The 19,671-nt window shown below is 43.4% G+C and overlaps 1 protein-coding gene across 4 annotated transcripts; it reads left to right on the top strand.

Moving 5' to 3' along the window:
- Positions 1-880: 880 nt before the first annotated feature.
- Positions 881-16,314, top strand: LOC118776034 (phospholipase DDHD2-like). 4 transcript variants are annotated; one of them, XM_036526102.1, is made up of 18 exons: positions 881-1,083; positions 4,082-4,274; positions 5,168-5,355; positions 5,697-5,786; positions 6,036-6,156; positions 6,854-6,943; positions 7,210-7,351; positions 7,999-8,207; positions 8,839-8,906; positions 9,444-9,566; positions 9,665-9,760; positions 10,088-10,258; positions 10,889-10,915; positions 12,105-12,260; positions 12,361-12,463; positions 12,581-12,745; positions 14,703-14,871; positions 15,129-16,314. In XM_036526102.1, exons 1-18 carry the CDS (start codon positions 946-948, stop codon positions 15,208-15,210), a joined length of 2,331 nt encoding a protein of 776 aa, XP_036381995.1. In that variant the 5' UTR covers positions 881-945; the 3' UTR covers positions 15,211-16,314. The 4 variants fall into 4 exon arrangements, with proteins under 4 accessions (XP_036381995.1, XP_036381996.1, XP_036381993.1 ...); XM_036526103.1 differs by lacking the exon at positions 10,889-10,915; XM_036526100.1 differs by lacking the exons at positions 14,703-14,871; positions 15,129-16,314 and adding an exon at positions 13,281-14,691.
- Positions 16,315-19,671: the final 3,357 nt, after the last annotated feature.

The following is a 19,671-nucleotide window of genomic DNA, read 5'->3' as shown; positions in this document are numbered from 1 at the left end:
GATGTTTATTACACCCAGCCACCGAGCTAACGATAACTTACTGGCCAACGACATGAGCAGTAGGTTTGCTACATAGTGCCAACTGAACCGTTACTTGCAAACGTTGTCTTTTGAAGTGTATCCATCTAAATTTATCTAGGTTAGGTGGCTACAGTAACGTTAGCCAGCTAGCTGCTTTTGTGGAGCAATGTCAGACGTTGGATAGCTCCCCTCGTCGAATACGACAATAAACTTACCCTGGAGCAAGATATTTCTTCACGTTACCGTGAGTGAAAAATTGGGTTACAGTGTCACTACAACGTCAGTGAGATGGATGTTTAGCCATGCAGCTGTGTCTGCCACCATGATAATATAACAGCGCTATGATGGATGAAAACTGTCATTATGGTCAGTAATGGAAATCGTGACAAGTTAGCGACCTCGTACTTTAGCATCTAAAGCAGGATTTTCTTTAGTCTCCGTATCATGCTTAGAGCAATGCAGTGTGTTGAGCAATATAGTTGCTAAGTCAGTTTTTAGAAAACAGGGCAATCTGACAGATTTCAGTTGCTGTAGTAATCAGCAGATACAGATAAATGTTTGTTTTGCCAGTGGTTTTTATATAATGGTCAGAGGCGCTTCACAGTATATATGATGTGAAGGAGCTGTAGTGAAATCAAAAACAGTGGTTTATATTTATTTCATTATACACATTTTAGTGTAGCTATCAGCTTGATTGTCGAAAGATGCTTACATCTGTTCATCCTTGTTGAGTAACACATAACTTTGACTTAAAACACTGTTGTGTGTTAATGTGTTCATTCTCTTCCAGCCATCCCTTGATAACCCAAGGTTGACAAGCTTGCCATAGAACAACAGGCCTCAGGAACTGGAGAGGAAGTTGTGTTTGGACACCTAGAGATCGAGCCCACATTAGACCTGAAAGCTCCTCATCCTTATCGCGTTATGTCCCAAAGCTTGGATGCTGCCGATGGGGAGTCCCAGCCCGCTCCGATGATCGCAGTGCAGGATCTCTCTAATCCACTGGGACAGCCTCTGCCATGCTCTCAGGCCCACGCCAACACCTGTGCAGGCACCGAGCAGGTCAGCTGATCTCTCATGTGCTTGTCGCGTCTCTCCTTTCAACCTTTTCAAATCTGTCAGAATGACTGAAAATGTAACCATGGTTGATTTTTCTCAGATCTACCCTCCTTCCGTTACATTTGCTCAAAAGAAATTCTTGTCCAGAGTGTCTCACGTCACAATTTTTACAAATTTTCCACATTATCCATTTATACAGATGGATATTTAATGAGGTAATTCAGGTTAAGTACCTTTCCCCAAGAAAGTACAACAGCAGTGTCTCATCAGAGAATCAAACTAGCAACCTTTAGGTTATGAGCCCGCCTCCTTACCATTACACCAGTCTTTTTATACCAGTCTTTTAATGTCACAGAGCACTATTTCCAGTGGGAGCCAAAAATGCCAAAAGGGCTCAAGCAAGAATTCATGTGGAAAAGTGGAGAATTGTTCCCTGTCCAATTGCAAAAGAAATAGACTCTTGGAAAGATGTGAGTAAACATTTTACATATGTATAAGGCATGCCTTATCATTAAGTGCCAGTGCCCTGTTTGTAGTCATTGGTTATATGGAGGGAGAAGGCCGTTCTCAGTTGTGTGTTAAAGTGTTCTCAGCACTGTGCTGAATGTGGGAAGGTTTCTGCATGAATTTTCTGTGACGATGTGGCACTGTGTGTCACATTCAGATCTCATATAGCTTTGTGGGCCATGTCTCAGTAGACGTGTTTTCTCATCTGTGAAACACGCCCTACTTAGGCTTGAGTTTCTCCACCAAACTGTCCAGAGAGGGAACAATCATGTAGCCTCCAGCACATTCATTCTTATTGTAGTGGAATTGTATTTCAGATATATTGTAAATCGTTTCAGAAGAAGTGTAAAAGTAGCTTTTACAGTTGTTTTTTATGCTTCTGAACCCTCAGTTCCATATTGTTAAACTAATAAAATGATCCTGTCTGGTTACCATTTAATCACTGCCATATATAGGCCCTTTCAAATTTTCAGAGTTAATGCAGAACAATACCAGTTTAGTGGTGAAAATTCATTCGGAGTTCCTCTGTGTGTCTGGAAGTACACCTCACCCTGACAGCATTCTGAACAAGAACCCTGCTGTTCTGCGTTCCACAGGACAAATGTCACAGGCTGTCACTGTGACACACAATGGTATGGGAATGGCATGTTCTCTTTTACCAGAGCACATGTCTGTTTGCCTGGATGGAAGGGGGTGACAGTGCTGGAATTGAGTATCATGTTCCTTTCAGAAACTGTTTTACCTTTAATTCTGAAGAAGAGCTTAAATGATTTTAAACAAATTTACTCCTGACTGTAGTCCTTTTTTCCCCTCACACAGCAGAACATTTTCCATTGACAGAAAGTGAGTGTTTTCATTTGTGGGAAGCACAAAAATATAGTGTTCCTCTGTGCTTATGTAATTGGAACAGAACAGGAAAAGCAGTGCAGATTAAGTAAACATGATGGAGCTTTGTAAACATTGCCTTCTTCTGTATGCCCTTCCTCTGTTTACAAGTGTATCATGCCTGTAGATCAGACATCGTGATGACGAAGGACGTGTCACCACAAGCAGGGCTTTTTTGCAAAGTGGGAGAGCTAGAAGAGTGGTGCTATAACCAGCCTGTCAACAGATACAGGAGCTCCTTATGATCAGCACTGCTTGAATTGGCAGCTTGAAGACATCAGCATCTATAGCAGCACCTGCATGCACAGTGAGCTTAGAACCTAAAAGTTAAGCACATAGTTAACTAGCCTTTGGTTTGTGTGTTGTGCAAGGCGAGGCCATGCCACTGCAGTAGGGACGTTGTAATAGATGGGCTGAAGAAAGCCCATTGTTGTGGGCAGAATAAGGCCTTGCTTTGTGCAGCGGGAGTTATGTTTCTGGCTGTCCTCCGTTCAGCGGGTTCCTCAAGATCGCTCGGTGCTGCGGCACTCGGAGCCCTGGCTGATTTTTAATTATTAAAGCCTCTCATCGAAATTCTAGAATCGGATCTTTGTCAGACGGCTGCTTAACTATGTCCCGACATGAAGGTAGGCTGTATCTTTGTTGCCAGTGTTTTGGCTTTATTTTTATGGAAACAGGAAGTCTTTGTTGTGCTTTCCTGTGCTAAAAATTTGCCTGAAAAACAAGCATGGCAAAGGTGTGGTTCAGTGCTGTGTGTTCAAGCTGTCAGTATTTTGCATAGATAAAGACCAAAGTCTGGTGTGTTGGCTGGTCCTCTTTTTGCTCTTTCCTTGTACTCAGTTGTCTTTGTTAATAGATGAGTAATGTAAAAATAACATAACCAGCAGAAGGTTGCAATAGACTTTTCTAGTTTTTTGAACATGTCAGATATTTAAATAACAGATTCAAGAAACATACAAGGTAGGGTGTAGCTGCAGCACAAAAAATAGTTTTTACTGTTATTGAAGTTTAGTAATCAGTAATAACATATTTGTGATGCAAATTTTTAGTTACAGGGTGGAAAACGACAAATCCTAGCAGAGAAGTATTCACACAATGAATTGAGATCACATAGCTTATAATAAAATTCTATGTTAGACCTATTAGTAATGTAAAACAGATAATTCTATCAGATATTGTGACATGAACATTGTCCACTCAAACTGGGCTTTTAAAGATCAGCATGCAATTTTACAGGTATTTTTCAATAAATTGTGTCCTGATTTGTAAAATACAGCTGTTTTTTCACATATATAGTAAATTGAAGCCATGAGCTACAACTCTGTTCATTTCCTTTTATTGTGCTTTTTAATGGGTTTCTCTGTGGAGTCTATTTCATTGCAGTCACCCTGGCAAACTGGCCTTCTCCCACACAAAGGCAGTTAGTATGTTCCTCCCTTTCCTTCACATGCCTGCTTGCAGAGGCAGGCAGTCTCCCTTTTTCTGATAATCTGGAATTTTCAGGATGCCGGGATCTTCTCGCTCACATGTCCTCCGTGGTGTCACCCTTGCTGCGCACTTGTGTTAGGAACTGTGGTGACAGTGACCTGTTCTACCGATGTGATTACAGGCAGCATCCATGGCGGATGAAACCTCTCCATCCTCATCCAGCTCCTTTGAGATGATCGACATGGATGCGGTTCCACCCGAGTATGAGCCGGTGCAGCCCCACTGGTTCTACTGCCGGCGGGCGGACGCCAGGGACTCCTGGCTCCCCTTCAGCAGAGAGGACTCTCAGAAGCTAGAGAGCGCATACAAGTCAGGTGAGCCGAGCAGCTTTTGCACCTGCGCTCCTAAGCAGGACCTGCAGTCTTGCAAGTATTCAAGATGGTCAGCCAGAATGGACCCATCTGCCACTCACCTTTATAAAGTCATTTATTGTTTGCCACTTTTAATGCAGTGCCAAAACAGTGGCCAAGAACTCTCTACAGGTGGGATGAGAATATAATAATGCTGTAATACAGCTGGGCATGGGAGTAAACAGACAAAACCTCCAGTCAGTCCCACACATGGTTTTATTCCTTTGTGGCGATGAGGTGGAACTTGATGAATTTTACAGCCTGGTGTTTGATCTGGTGCTTAGTAGCATTGTATAATATCAGAGCAGCGTTTACGTCATGGCAATCATCTTACACTTACTCTGTTTCAAGAGATGTCATAATCACAGTGAAAGGAAACAGTATTAAAATATTAAATGGCCTACAGCCAAACAGGGCAGGCCAGTGGCTCAGTGGTTCAGGCCAGAATTACAGACGTGACACACATTCATACTTGCCCTTTATCGCTCTCTGTACACAATCAGAGCTTTGTTTGAGTCTTGGATTAAACTTTGACCTTTATACAAGGCACAAAGTGTTATTTGGTGGCAGATTTTGGAATTACAAATACGATAAAGAATGATTTAGAAGGGTCTGACAAAAGCCGCTGGAATTTCAAATTTGTTTAATAGGTGGCAAGTAGTTTATTTTGGTTTCATTCTGTAAATGTAAGAATTGGGTTAGACCGAGACCCTGGTCCTGATTTGTGATTAGCTGTTTGGGAAGGGGTGGGACTAAGATATTGAAAGGTGCATGATTGGCAGTTCTCCAGGTGAGAAGAGAGATGGAGGGAGTGAGGGAGAGGCACAGCTCTTGACAAGTTATTGGTGGTTGTGTAGCTGCAAGGGAGGAGGTGGTGGTGGCCACGGAAGGGGAGCGCTATGACATCAAGCTAAGGGAAAGGATGCGCTACGCAGTCTACTGGGAGCAGGCCCCATCGGAGGTGCGGCGGTGCACCTGGTTCTACAAAGGGGACAAGGACAGCCGCTACATGCCCTATCCCGAGGACTTCAGTGACTCCCTGGAGGTGAGCCTCCGCCAGTACTGGTCAAAGGAGCCCAGGTCACTGCCAACAGAGGCTGTCTGTTCTGCATGTCCCATCAAGTCCCGCTGATTGTAATGGCCATTGATATTGGAACTTTAGGCTAATGACCGAATATATAAAAATATTATATATTATATAAAAAATGTATAACAAAAAGATTAATAATACTGTATATTACACTGTGGGAACATTAATGATAAAATGATCTGCATTAAGCTCCTCTGTCTTCTTTGAAACCCTTTCTCTTTAATATTATGCTTTTGTTTTGTATTGCCTTGTCAGATCAGTAAGGCTGTATCAGTGCTGTCCTCCTATTTTTATAGGAGGCCTACATGATCGCTGTGACTCTGGATGAATGGAAGAGAAAGCTGGACTTTCCCACTGGGGAAACAGTCATCTTACACAACCCGAAGGTGAGACCTCTGACACGCAATTTAATTTTATCTGGCATCTTTCACCTAAGGCAGCCAGTCTCTAGTTCACATCTTATCCACTCTGAAACTGTGCTAGATTCAGGGTGAGAACCGTTGTACAGTAAGTGCAGGAATATTGCTGTAGCTTGCATGCAGGCCTAAAACTTTGAGAATTCTGATCGTGGAGAGCACGCCTTTTACTCCAGACCACAGGTTTGTAGCATTCCCCACTCTTTCTCCTGCCTCCAGCTGATCATGCAGTACCAGCCAGTTTCAATGCAGGACGAGTGGGTGTCCTCGCCCTCAGAACAGACTCGGCCACGCACTGTCAAGAGGGGCATTGAGAACATTGCCGTGGAGATCCCCGATGGTGAGCGGCCAGTCTTCATCCTGTTCCCTCACTGCATTGTTTTCCACAGAATTTGTGGCGTCTTAGTACAAGGATTCTGATACTTCTGGGATACATTTCTTTTTTGGGATGGTCTGGTTGAAATATTTTCACAGATGTATTTCTGTGTCGCTCTCTGCATTGGTTTTTACATTGGTATTTGGCATTGGTAATTACATATGAAAGCAACCGGTAGGTGATGAAGGATCGCCTATCATGTAAAGCATTGCCACTTCGCTGATGTTGTGTTAACAATGTTGACATGGTTTCCTGTTTGTACAGTTTGATACTTCTTTATGCTTATTGCTGCAGTTTTATATAATGCATTAATCAAGTTGTTTTGAAATTTAGCATAGGTATTTTAGTGCTTTACATTTGACTCTCAGGGGTCAGTCTTCCTAACACTCAATATCCCAAGGTGTAATCAAGAGCAGCTTCCTCCACGGGGCACTTATTTGGTAACATAACGGCCTGCAGTTAGCGAGGGACTTCTGCAGATTTCACGTGCTCAGGGGGAACCATGGTTGTGGGTATATAGCTCAGGATTAAATATGAGGGTTGATAAGTGACTGCAAACCCTCCTTTAAGCCCTGCATGGCTCAGTGTTGGATGAATGAGTGCAGCACTGACTGGAGCGATTCAGTCTGACAGTGCCGTTCTGTGTGCCGTTGGCCTCCAGGGGAGCCGGAGACGGTGGACCACCTGGTGTTCATGGTGCACGGCATTGGGCCCGCCTGCGACCTCCGGTTCCGGAGCATCATCCAGTGTGGTGTGTAGCTCTCCCTTCCAGTGTCACCCTGACCTCATATTTTCCTCACTGCCCCCATCCTGCCTCCAGATCAGCACAAGGACAGGATTATAGAGTGAGCAGCGCTGTTAAAATACAACGCGGCAGATGGTGTCAGAATATCCTGTAGTGTTGGCTGTTCCATTGCACTGACATAAACCAGCCCGAAGTGTGCATAACTGAACAGACTGTATACATACTGTCTGTGGGAGTGGGATTATTCCTGTCTCTTTCTGATTTCTCTACAGTGAATGACTTCAGGAGTGCCTCTCTCAGTCTGTTAAACACGCACTTCAAAAAGGCCCAGGACGAGAGGAAGATCGGGCGGGTGGAATTCCTCCCCGTCAACTGGCACAGCGCGCTGCACGGGGATGCTACCGGAGTGGATGAGTACGGATACTGCCTCCATTCTGCCTGGACAGCTGCCTCAATGCTTCCTCTGCCACCATCCTCTCTGCTCTTACAGTTATCCACTCTGCCTATATACTGCCTCTACAGCCATCCACCCCGGCTCTGTACTCCCCTGTACCCCTGAAGCTGTCTGCTCCACCTCTGCTCTGGGGCAACAGCCTACATGGTTGCATCCCATACATTTTTGTATTATTGCATCTTAGATTTGGAAAACCATAGCAGGCCTACATATCACTCAGTCACAATTTTTGAGTTGTATTTAAAATTATATTTATTAATATTTCTATTTAAAAGGTACAGAGTTCAGACTGTTTTATTTAAAAATTAGTGCACTTGACAGGGGAAAGGATTAACATTTTTTTGCCTTGTAAAAAGATTTTGTTATCTCCCTCTCATTGGAACACAAGTCAAAGAAGTCTCATTCATTTGTGTTGTTCTGGTAATTAGAGAAACTGCTTGTTATCCTGCATAACTATCAGGAGTGGGGAAGGAGTGGAGCTGTAGTGGAGAGTAGTGTGGGGCTGTAGGTGATGGAAGTGTAGTAAACTAAGTGTGACAGAGCGGAAAGTGTGTAACATTAGCCAAGCGCTGTGTCACACGCCTCCTTCCCTCTCCTGCCCTGGCAGGGACATCCAGAGGATCACTCTCCCCAGCATCAGCCGCCTGCGCCACTTCACCAACGACACCCTGCTGGACCTCTTCTTCTACAACAGCCCCACTTACTGCCAGACCATCGTCGACACGGTGGCCTCCGAGGTCAACCGCCTCTACCACCTGTTCCGGCAGAGACACCCGTGCTTCAGAGGGGCGGTGTCAGTGGCCGGGCACAGCCTGGGTTAGTCATTCCCTCCATCACCTCTCTGCGCCAGTCAATCCCAACTCTGAATAATGAATAAATGCAATCCCATTTCAGTTCAGACAGTTCAGTGTTTTCTATTCTTTAAATCAATTTTATGGCTGAATATAAAATGGTTCAATATTGCTGCATTTTTGTATGCAAGTATGAGGATATTTTTCATCAGCTGTTTCAACTGTTCATAAAAAACCAGTTCAGTATTTTTAAATCAGAGATTGTGGTCTTCTACAAAGCCGTTTTAGACATCTTCTACAGCGTATTAACAGAATTACAAAAGAGCGTATTAAATCCTCTTTTTCCAAATATAACAATAGATATTACATGCGTATCTGATTGTAATTTCACTGGCCATAGTTTTAGAGGTTAAAGGCTATTTTTGTTAAAAACATGTAGTAATGTTGTGCACAAAATTCAACATATGGACTGAACATTGTTTATAGATGCTGGATAGCACAAGCATTGAAAAATTGAAACGAAAAACACTTAAATGGCTGTATTCCCAGACTTACAAAAAAATAACAATATTCTGTTTCATTCATAAAAAGCCTGAAATTTTGCAGCACTGCTTAGAATATAAATGTTTTATCATTGTATTCTGTCTCCTTGTCAGGCTCCCTCATCCTCTTCGACCTCCTGACAAATCAGAGACCAAATTCAGGAGATGCAGGCTGTCAGGAGGTAGGCCATGCCCTGTTTGAGTCCCCCGTTTAAACACCTGTGAGCAAAATCACACCTGAAAGCCAATCTCTGCATTCTCCATGGTCTTTTATGACTTTTTTCTAGAATAGACATGCTGTAAATTACATTATAATTGCAGTTTTCTGTAGAGTACTTTGCCTTTCTCTTTTGGAGACAATGTAATAGCACGAAAGACAACCCACAACACCCACCCTTTTTAAAATGCCATTTAAAGTGCCCAGGAAATAAACTTTAAGATTAGCTTTAAATTATGTTTATGCAGCAGGTAAAACTGCATTTGATGTAACTGTCCAGGTTCTACAGTGCCATCTAATGTCAGAACAGTAACATGGCCCATGGTTTGGCTCATGAATGACGGTACTGCAATGCTGTCTTTCCAGGAAGGTCACAACTGGGTCAAATAGCATTTCAGACATTTTCAGGGTGGGACCTCTAAGATGCACACATATACTCCCACAGGTAAAAGTTGTAAAACAGCAATGGTCTGTAATCATACTGTGTTCTCTACTGTTTTAGGGGACAACCAATGGTGATGCAGGTCCCCCTGACTTTAAGAGTCTAGAGGAAGCTCTTGAGAGGATGGGCTTGGAGAGCTACCTCACTGTACTGAAAAATGAACAGTTAGACCTGGATTCTCTGGTAGGTACCTGATGTTCTCTCTCGTTAACAGCAAGATGGGATTAAACAGTATTAAACAAGCCTCGTAATTTGAAATGTGCTCTCTTCTTGTGGACCAGGCTCTGTGCTCAGAGAATGATCTGAAGGAGCTGGGAATACCGCTGGGACCCCGAAAGAAGATTTTAAGTTTCATAAGGAAGAGAAGGCTCCTGGAGGTCAGAAACCATTATCTCTGAAACAAACAAAATGAATTATTTGTTATGCTCTCATTATCTTGGCAGTCTGCCCCACAGTTCCTCTCACACAAAGCCAACGGTGTCCAAGTGACTGTGAATGGCTTGTGAAGGGCTGGCTCTTAGGAACTGCCCTTTTGAAATAAGCAGACATGTTTTTGATAACGCATCGTTTCCTGTCTCTGCCCGCATCCAGACAATGGAGCGCGCTCGCGGCCGGAATGTGGAAACGGCTCCTGATAAGGCTCTATTGTGGAGGCTGTTATTGCAGCGCTGTTATTGTGCTCCTCCTCCCTCTTTCCCCTGCAGGAGTACAGGGCAGGAACCCCGCTCCTGGCTCCGGGCCTGCAGGCGGGCAGAGAGGATGTGGGGCCCGCCGGCTCGGATGCGCAGGGGAGCAGCCAGCGGAACACTTTCCTCCGGGCCCTCTCCACCACCAGCGCGGTGGACTACGAGTACTTTGATGTAGGAATCGGGCAGGTAAAACCCCTGGACGGCAAAGTCTGAGACTGTGCAGGAGGCACATTGATCCTTTTATCCTCGCTCCTTAGTGAGAGCATTCCGTAGCCCACTGTAACTAGGATAGCACGCAGGGTTACAGAGTGGGCCTAAAGAGGGCTGGAATTGATCAGAATTTACTTAAGACCTCCAGCTTTAGTGTTGTATGTGCGTCTGCATGAGCATCCCAGTCAGGCCGTGCATGGCTATGGAAACATCCAGGGGCGCTCACAGTGCTGTTCCATTCTAGTGCTTGGGGTTGTCTTCCAGAGTTAGCCTTCTTTTTATTTTCTAGGTGGTCATTGATACAGCACTGATTTAACACAGATGCTGGGGCCTGCTTTGATTGTGCAGTGATGTCCTGCCCTCCATTCGCACTGTCACCATTGTACTGCAGACACTGCCTCTCCCTCTGGCCAGCCAAAGAGGAGAATACCACTCATGTTTGGCGGGTGACATCATCGTTTGCTTTTTGTTTTGATGATGGAACGCTAGGAGTGGGCCCATGCTGTGCTTGTGAAATTACGTAGTGTGGCCAGGGGCTTGGATCCCTAATATAGGCCTCCTGTTCTTGTCCCCCGCACTGCTACCCCCGCCCGCCTTCCTGGATAGCCGAACCGGGGCATAGCCATGGGGCAGGTTGGTGCAGCTCAGTGGTTCCTGGGAGGGGAGTTCCCTCACTCTCTCCCTCCCCCTGTCCACACTGTCTGAAGTGACTTCACCACTCATTTCCGCTGTGTCACACTGTGTCCTGTTCACCGCTGAATCACTGCGCTGAAAGCTTGCATCTCATCTCCCATATCTTCCATTCCGTCACCTGTTCGCTCTCTGGGTTCTCTGTGTTGATGTGGGTTTATCCTTCGCTTGGTCACCGAGAGTCCATATTTCCAAAACATTCCGTCCCAGGTTTTCCATTGTGCACCAGCCTTGTTGTTTGCTGTGGTGCATGTTATTGGTTCCCAATTGTAAATGCGGGCCACTTTCTCTCAATCTACACAGGCATCATTCTACCTGTGGTTTCCTTTGTGTATATTTGGAGTGTACACAGTGTTAATCTGTGTGTCAATATCATGATTTCATGGTATTTGTTCAATTTCACGATATAATACGAGCCTTGATGTTGACTGATCAGAATTATCAATGGTCTTGGATTAATTCAGTTCAAAACATGTCTGTGTGACTGTGGCAGCATCTAAACTTTTAGTTGAAGTATAACAGTTGTATCTGTTGTTTCACATCATTACAAATGAAAAAGGATAAAACTGGTGATTTCTTTCCTTGTGAATGGGTATGTAATTGAATTCATTTGATGATTTGACTGGATAGACTGGATTTATTTCCAGATGGTTGGGTTGTGTGCCACTTCTCGTAAACCAGGTTTAATTTACTATACACAACACAGATTTGTTGTTATGGAGAAGTGACTCTGGCTTCCACCAGAGACAACACAGAATTCTCAGCTTCCTAGTGTCACAGGAAAACCTGTACTCATTTGATTAATAACCATCAACTCTCATTAGGATGGTCATTTCATCTAATTAAATGTTTTATGTATCGAGTGTCATTAAAAACAGTCTGAGGTGATGGCTTAGGAATACAGCAACTTCTTGGCATTTATTTACACATCAGCATACGGGTAGACTAAGAACTATATGTTATTCCTATAGCATTACCAGAATCATCACAAATTTAGAGTTGTGCCACTTTGATATTTTCCAGATATTTTGCAGCTCACTGCAGAGAGGTTCACATTTCAATTGTCCATGGAAGCTGGTTGAATTGTGGGACCTGCTTGATCACCAGCCTTGTCCTTCTGTCTGAACTTCAGGTGTCCATCAACTACCCCCAGCTGGCCTTCCACCCCCAGACCTTCTTCGCCTTTGGTTCACCCATAGGAATGTTTCTCACAGTCCGTGGCCTGAAGCGCATCGACCCCAACTACACCTTCCCCACCTGCAAGAGCTTCTATAACATCTACCACCCGGTGAGCAGTGCTCCTGGCAGCAGACAAGGAAACATTTTTACCTCACAGCCCGCGAGAGCACTCTGACCTCTGACCTCTGACTTCTGACGTCCCTTTGCAGTTCGACCCAGTGGCATACAGGATCGAGCCCATGATCGTGTCTGATGTCGAGATCGAGCCCATGCTGATTCCCCACCACAAGGGCAGGAAGAGGATGCACCTTGGTGAGGACAAATTGACACGTCCCTTCCACAAATTTAGGTCACTTGGTCACTTGTCTGTGTTTCTGCAGACCCTGAGGTGTGTGTGGGGCTCTCTGACGTCTGTCTTTGTGTCACCAGAGCTAAAGGATAGCCTGACTCGGATGAGCACTGACCTGAAGAACAATGTCCTGGGCTCCCTGCGCACTGCCTGGCAGTCCTTCTCGAGGCTACCCATTGCTGCGCTGCCCCCCGTTGTTGAGGGAGAAAGCACAACAGCTGAGTCGCCCCCAGAGGACACAGAGGGTGAGACATTGACCTTGTGCTTTTTCTCTATGGGCTTGAAATGGATTGCTCCAGTCACTGTTGCAGCTTTGGCCCTTTTAATTTCCCCTTTCTTCTTGTTAAAAATGGCACAGGAACTTCATGTCTTAACATGGTTGTTCTTATTTTGAGGATTTTCATGTCCAGACAGTGATTTCCCCTAAGTTGGGACCAAATGACACATTTGAACATGGTTACTGGCAAAGTGAGTGCTCTGTGTTAATTAACCTTTGTTAAATATTCCTGTGAGAAGGAGAGTTGGTACATAGTGTTCCTATCAAATTAAGCCCTTGGGCTGTTTGTCCTCAGCTTAAAGGATCTGCAAAGTTCCTAGGATGTTGTTGTTTTTGTCCCCCAGTGTCAGCCTGCTCCAGCCCATGTGATGAGAAGAGGGACTGTGGGTGCTTTATGGCAACTTGTCTCTAACCTTGTCTCTCCTCCCCACCTGTAATCTTTGCATGTTATCCTCTTGTTGCTGCACTGGGGCCCGATGGGGTGGCTTTCCTCTGTTGCACAGCCGGGAAAGAAACAGTTAAAAGGAAAGAGTGTAAGCCTGATTTTTGGAAAAAAATACTGGAGTGGCCCAGAGTAATTAATTTGAATTACTTCCAAGGTAAGCCAGGTAACCCGTCGGATAACGTTAGCGGTTGTTATGCTTTTCCACTGTTGTGCTTTCTCTTCTGCACACTGGAAATGCTTTATTTAAGAAGAATCTTACTTTTGGCAGGGCAGAAAGTAAAGCTGCTAGCAATAATGGACTCGTTCTTGCCTTTTAACAATGTGCAATATTGGGCTTATGTCTTGGAAAATTAATTAGGTATTGTTTACTTGCTCTGAGAAAAGCTGTTCAAATAGAAATTCTCTAGTGCGGTGCGATCGTAATGCACTGAAATTTAATAACAGACTCTAAGAGAGACCGACTAAATTAACTGGAAAAGGTTTTCAGAGAACAAATAAAAACAGATCAGGAATGGGCAGCTGATAAAAGTCTGCCCTGTTGTACAAAGTGCCCACTCCATGGTACATATTTTGTTTAATGTGTTTGATTATAAAATACTTATGAAGTTAATGCTTAGGCCGAATCAGTTCCATTTTGCTCCCTTAAATAAAGTATAGTTTCATTTTAGTCAGAACAGTGCTTTGTTGCAAAAATGGCTTGCGCTTCATTGTAGCTTGTTTTCCTCTCTTTCTTGATCCCATATGGGACAAGAATTTTCTGTGTGTCCATTACGATGTAAGTTGCGCAGACTGTGTACAAGACACTCTTGGACTTTCTAACCCACGTGCGTAGACTATTTCTGAGCCTGAACCTGAGTACAGGGGAGCGCTCTCACAGAAATGTCTGCTGGTAGTTTCTGGTTTCCCCTACACCCTCATGAGCTCTGATGTTGTGCCTCTTGCCTTCGGTGGTGTCTGTGTGCTGCTGTTTGCTTCCTGCATGCCGTGTCTCTGATAACAAGCGCTCATGCACCTCTGCTGCAGAATGCATGCGCTCAGCTGAGCTAACCTCTCTGTGCTGTGATGGATGCAGGATATGGTGTGGGCCTTCACTGATTGTCAGTTTATTTGCTAGACAGCACATGAGCGAAACGGACTGTTCGCATTCTAAGGCCCCGGACAACATAGAAACATAATAATGGACGCTGAATTCAGTGTTTGGTTTGAAACTACTTATTTCTGATGGTCTGCTCTGGCACTGAAATTATTAAGGAAGAAAGCTGATATCCTCTGTACTCAAAACACTGTTAAAATAGAGCCAAAACCATAACAAGCTTCACACTGAATAGTACTCTTGCCAGAGATATATAGGAACTGCATAAATCCTCAGAGAAACTGTAAAGTTTTCTGAATGTATGAAGTCAGACTGAAGCCCTGCCCAGCCCCCACCTCTCCCTCTGTGATTGGTCTCACTGGACCACTCCTTTTCTGATGTCTGCAGGCATAAAAGCAGACGAGGCAGAGTCTCCATCCGAGACACAGACCGAGGCAGAGAACATCAAGATCGGGATGCTGAATGGCGGTCGACGCATCGACTACGTGCTGCAGGAGAAGCCCATTGAAAGCTTCAACGAGTATCTGTTCGCTATCCAGAGCCATCTCTGCTACTGGTGAGGCTGAGAGAGGAAGACCCCTCTACGTCTTTGTGCATAAAGCTTGGTGCTTTGTGTTGTGTACTTTTGCTTTTACATTACTTCACATTACATTCGTTTAGCATACACTCAGGTCCAGCGCGACTTCCAACACAAAAGAACAGAAGTGTGTCCATTCAAGTAGAATCAGCAACAGCGTCAGGCCAGGCTAACAACACTCCCAGAGCAGTGAGTGTTTTTTCTTTACCTCTTACATTTTGTTTCTTGTTTTGCAGGGAATCGGAAGACACTGCTCTGCTGCTTCTGAAGGAGATTTATGAAAAACTAGGAATCGTTTTCGAACAGCCGCAGCAATAGAGTAAAATGAAGTGAAAACAGAAGTGACTACATGCAGGAGTTCTTGAAGGAGAACTGTAGATAGGACCGATTTCTCCCTCATGGAGTGCCCTGTGTCATTCATTCCTCTGGCCTTCTCCATGTAGACAGCAGCACAGGTTTTCATGGTACTGTTGCTTCTATTGCCCTGAGGCAGCATGGGTCCACTAGACAAAGAAACAACTTCTCAGAAGCCCCAGACTGTTGACATTAGTTAGTACTACCATTGCACAAGAAAGTATGGCCGTTACTGGATTTTATGCCATAGACTTTTCAGTCATTTGCTTTTTGAGGGGTTTTGAAAGTTCTCTAAACCCTTGGGCTACTTACTTTTGCATCTACTAGTTTGTTTCTTTTGTGACTTTTAAAGTATGCCTTCAAACAAATCCGATGCTGATCAATTTTCTGCCATTTCCTTTTTATACAATACAGTTAACTTTTTTCTTTTTATTGTAACACAGACTATTTGTACTCCCCCCTCCGCAATAGAGGTACAGAGGAGCACTTCCTCTGTGTGATTTAATTATTATTATTTTTTTTTTTTGCATGATGCATATTTTCTCATATGCAACCTAGAGCACTTTAGCTGCCTGCTGAACCCCACTCCTGCTTTCTGCTGCTTGTATGCAAGAAAACAACACTAACCATACTACTAAGTGCAATGTAATTCTGTGCTCCTGGTTCCTCTGTTTTGCATCCTAAGATATAAAAATATTCCATAATCTCTATTAGTTTAAAAAAGATGAAGGTTTTCATTTTTAGTTTATTTATCTCAAGGTCTGCGTTGTTCGGGATGAAGAATAAATGTGAATATTGCATAATGAAGGAATTAATCTCAATTTAGTGGATCCAAACTACCGAGCTGTCTTTTGTACATTACCCTGGGATGAAAATCCATTCCCGTATGCATCCTCTGTTGTGGGAATTAGTTTTTACCCTGCACAGGAAGGTCAGGGTGAAGCAGCCCTTCCCATGGTTATGTAACAGAATATATTTGCTGCTGGTGCACCAATTTTTTGAATTCCAGACCTCTCTGTTACTCATTGGAAGCCACAAACATAAAAATGCTCTCCTTTTCGTTTGCAATGTTGGCTGCTTTCCCCCATGGCTCAGCTCTTGGGGAGCCGTAGCGACACACCTTAAAATCCCATGGTTGACAACAAGGCTTTCGATGTATCCGTTTTTCCGCTGTGGTTAGGTGATGCACAGCAGTTGTCAATGAGGTTCTTCCAGTTTATGCTCTGATACAGTGCAGTGATACCTATTCAACCCCCTTCTAAAACTGAAAAAGAGCTGCAGTCTGTTCTTTGTTTTAACTGTTATCTTTGTGTCATGTGTACTTCTCTCATATATTGAGGAGCATGATGAAAGTACATTTCTGAATCAAAAGACCCCCGAATGTCCCAAGGTCAAAAGGCAGCAAAGCTTTGTTTTATGAAGAATTCCTTAGTCCTATGGTACATAATACTACAAATCCAGTGAAAAGGTCCCATTGGAGGGTCGACATTACAGCTTAACACTGACCAGAAAATACTATGTAAGTGGCATTGTATTTTTCCCTGCTCAAAATGCATGAGTTCACTGTCTTCTCTACATCTGTCCCCCAATAGCAGGGTTGCTTTTCCTTTAATTGCACTTTATATTGTGTATTCAAACCAAAAAGTTACATTTCTTTTATTTATCATGTATCATACAGTATGTTTACATATTGTGTATGCCATAATAAACATTGGGTATGTAGGTTTTTGAGTTAGTTGAATTGCTTGTCTGAGTGGGTCTACCACACTGCAATCAAACTATTAAAATTCTTGAAATCTTTCTTTTGAAACATTTAGGTTTTATGCACTTCATTTTCCTCAAATGATTGCAGCTTTGAGGAATAAGAGAGCTCTGAAATGCAAGTCAGAAAGGAGTTGGCCAACAAAAGTCTGCCAACGATTATGTAACTTCCACCTGGATGATGCACTCGTGGCCTGTTAAGGAGCTGGCCGATGCACTTGCGCATAAAAACATGGAAGGGGAATCATTTAGAAAAACAATTTATTTAAAAATCAACAAAATAGGAACCAGCATTAGTAAAGCCACAGCCCAAATCCAACTGTTTAATTCACCCAAAGTCTCAGGTCCTTGTACAGCCACAGCTCTGTTAAGACCCAGCAGATGACGCTTGTTATCCAATAGCAGGCCTTCAAACACACATTCACATCCTCACAATTTAGATGACAATTTAGTTAAACTCATGTTTTTGGAATTCTTTGTCAAACATCAACCCACAATATACAAGCATGGTGCTTACTGTCAAAATGTAAGTTAAAAGTTACTGTTCCAGTAAAGGGATGTAAAATCCTTCACATGGCCCTTTTGTTACAGAATGACTGCCAAATACGTATTGTTTTTGGGGCAAGGCACAGATTTTTACAAGGCACGAAAACAGTGGGTTATAAGATGGAGAGAACCAGACAAAGAAGTTGGCAAGGTCACCATGCAATAGCTTACCATTCCATGTACTTGACCCAACCGTAATGGATGCCTGCCAAAAAGATTTGGTGTTCGTCCCATGGGAGAAAAAACCTCGTTAAACGAGTGATGTTATGCAGCTTTATGGCCAGATCTGCTGCTGTCAACAGGTGAAACAAACGAGGGTTGAATCTGTGAAATATCAAGGATCGTTTACATTACTTCCCAGAGTGAGATGTAGAGGGGGAAAAAGTTATAAGCACTCTAAATGTTCTTGCCATGCGCCCTTAATCGAAATTCCTGGTATCCATTGCCCGCGGGGCTTTCAATAATTTCCTATTTTATGCGACAGGGATACGCCAGATTTTACAGAACATCCCTTTCCTTTCAAAGACATCCAGAAAATTGACCGCCCTCCCTTCCTCCTCGGTAATACCGAGCTTACATAAGGAGACCCTGCTTGTCAATGAAGTATAGAAACAGGTTCGGTTTAGCTCCACAGAGGTGGTATGTTTAGATAACGGAATGCGTACATTTTCTGAATTGGACAGCCGTGGGTCTCGAGGAGCATTTTAAATAAAAGTGCGTTTTGTGTGTCCGCTTTGGTGTCAGTTTTCTAAAAAGCGACACAGGTGGAGGAAACATTCTGGAAGAGAAGTTAAAAGGTAAGTGTTACAGCAAATTATCCTGGCTAAACAGATTTGTCCGCTAGCAATGGCAGGTTTCACGGGTCGTGCGTTTTTTTTTTTTTTTTTGCTGTGTTTGTTTGCTTCAAAGCATTATTTTGGTGACACAGTTGTCCGGTCTGTTCTCCGTAGTTTGTCGTCCCGTGTCACAGAACGATTTAAAAGAACACATTTTCTTTGAGTACCAGAAAAGCGCGTCCAGACCAGCGCCCAGCAGAGTGCTTTATTATATTTAAATAATAAAACGCGTGAACTAATTTAAGAGAGTCGAAGGACATTCGAATTAATTTACACACCACATGTTTGTACGCTCCCCCTTAACACGTAAATCAAGTCAAGTGTAAGGAAATCCCTATTCTGTAGTCGAGGGCTTCACTTAAGCAGCATGGCTGCGTGGGAAGCTTAGAGGTCCTAACAAAGTAGTTCTATATAAAATACTTAACCAAATATATAATATCATTCTAAACATTCCTCATAGGTGTAAGGTCGGTATGGAATTGGAGGGGTTGAAGCACCTAACTTTTATATCATAAAATAAAAAGTTGTATGATGTACCTTGAAATAATACCAGTGTACACCTCCTATGAGGAAAGTGTGACATGAATTTACCTAGCGGTACCTACACAAATCTAATGCAGATCTCTTGGTGACGGGGTGAGGGGGACCCCCCGGGTCACTGTGGAGGAATTCGAAGTGATTCTCTGTTGAGTACCTTGCGAAACAGAAAATTGCAAAGATTAAAAATGAAGAGTTCTTGCAGCTGGTTTACAGATTATCTTGTGTATTTGTCAGAAGAGACTAAAGATGGATTTCTGGCGCTTTGGAGTTTTGCATTACTATCATCTGTCAAGATTTGTGCAGTGATATTTTCCTGAAATATTTGCTTTGCACATTTGCATTTTAACACTTTCCTTTTGTATGGCATACATATTTTCATATTTTTTATATATTACTCTGAGGGCATTGCAGTTGTGAATGTTTATAAACTACCGAACACAGATTAGTTTCGACTTAACGTATAACCTACAGTGTAGCCTACTTTACTATGGTAATGAAAACACGCAGTGGACGAATGGACAATAGGACTGAACTATTTTAGTGACAGCAGAAGCAGATTTGCATGGAGGGTTTTTTGCATTGGCTTGACTTTGGCTGTATCATTGCGCAACACGTTTGCACGCTTTTTAATGGGAAGTATTAAGTATTCAGAGAAATACTTTTCATTGTTTGGATGAAAAATAGTGCGTTGCTATGGACAGTTTTGACAAAAAATGTGTGAGCAATTGAAGGGAAACTTTGG

Source organism: Megalops cyprinoides, chromosome 4 (genome assembly GCF_013368585.1).
Source record: "Megalops cyprinoides isolate fMegCyp1 chromosome 4, fMegCyp1.pri, whole genome shotgun sequence".
NCBI classification, from domain to species: Eukaryota; Metazoa; Chordata; class Actinopteri; order Elopiformes; family Megalopidae; genus Megalops; species Megalops cyprinoides.
Note: the sequence above shows the minus strand (reverse complement) of the source record. Positions and strands in the feature narration are given on the sequence as shown.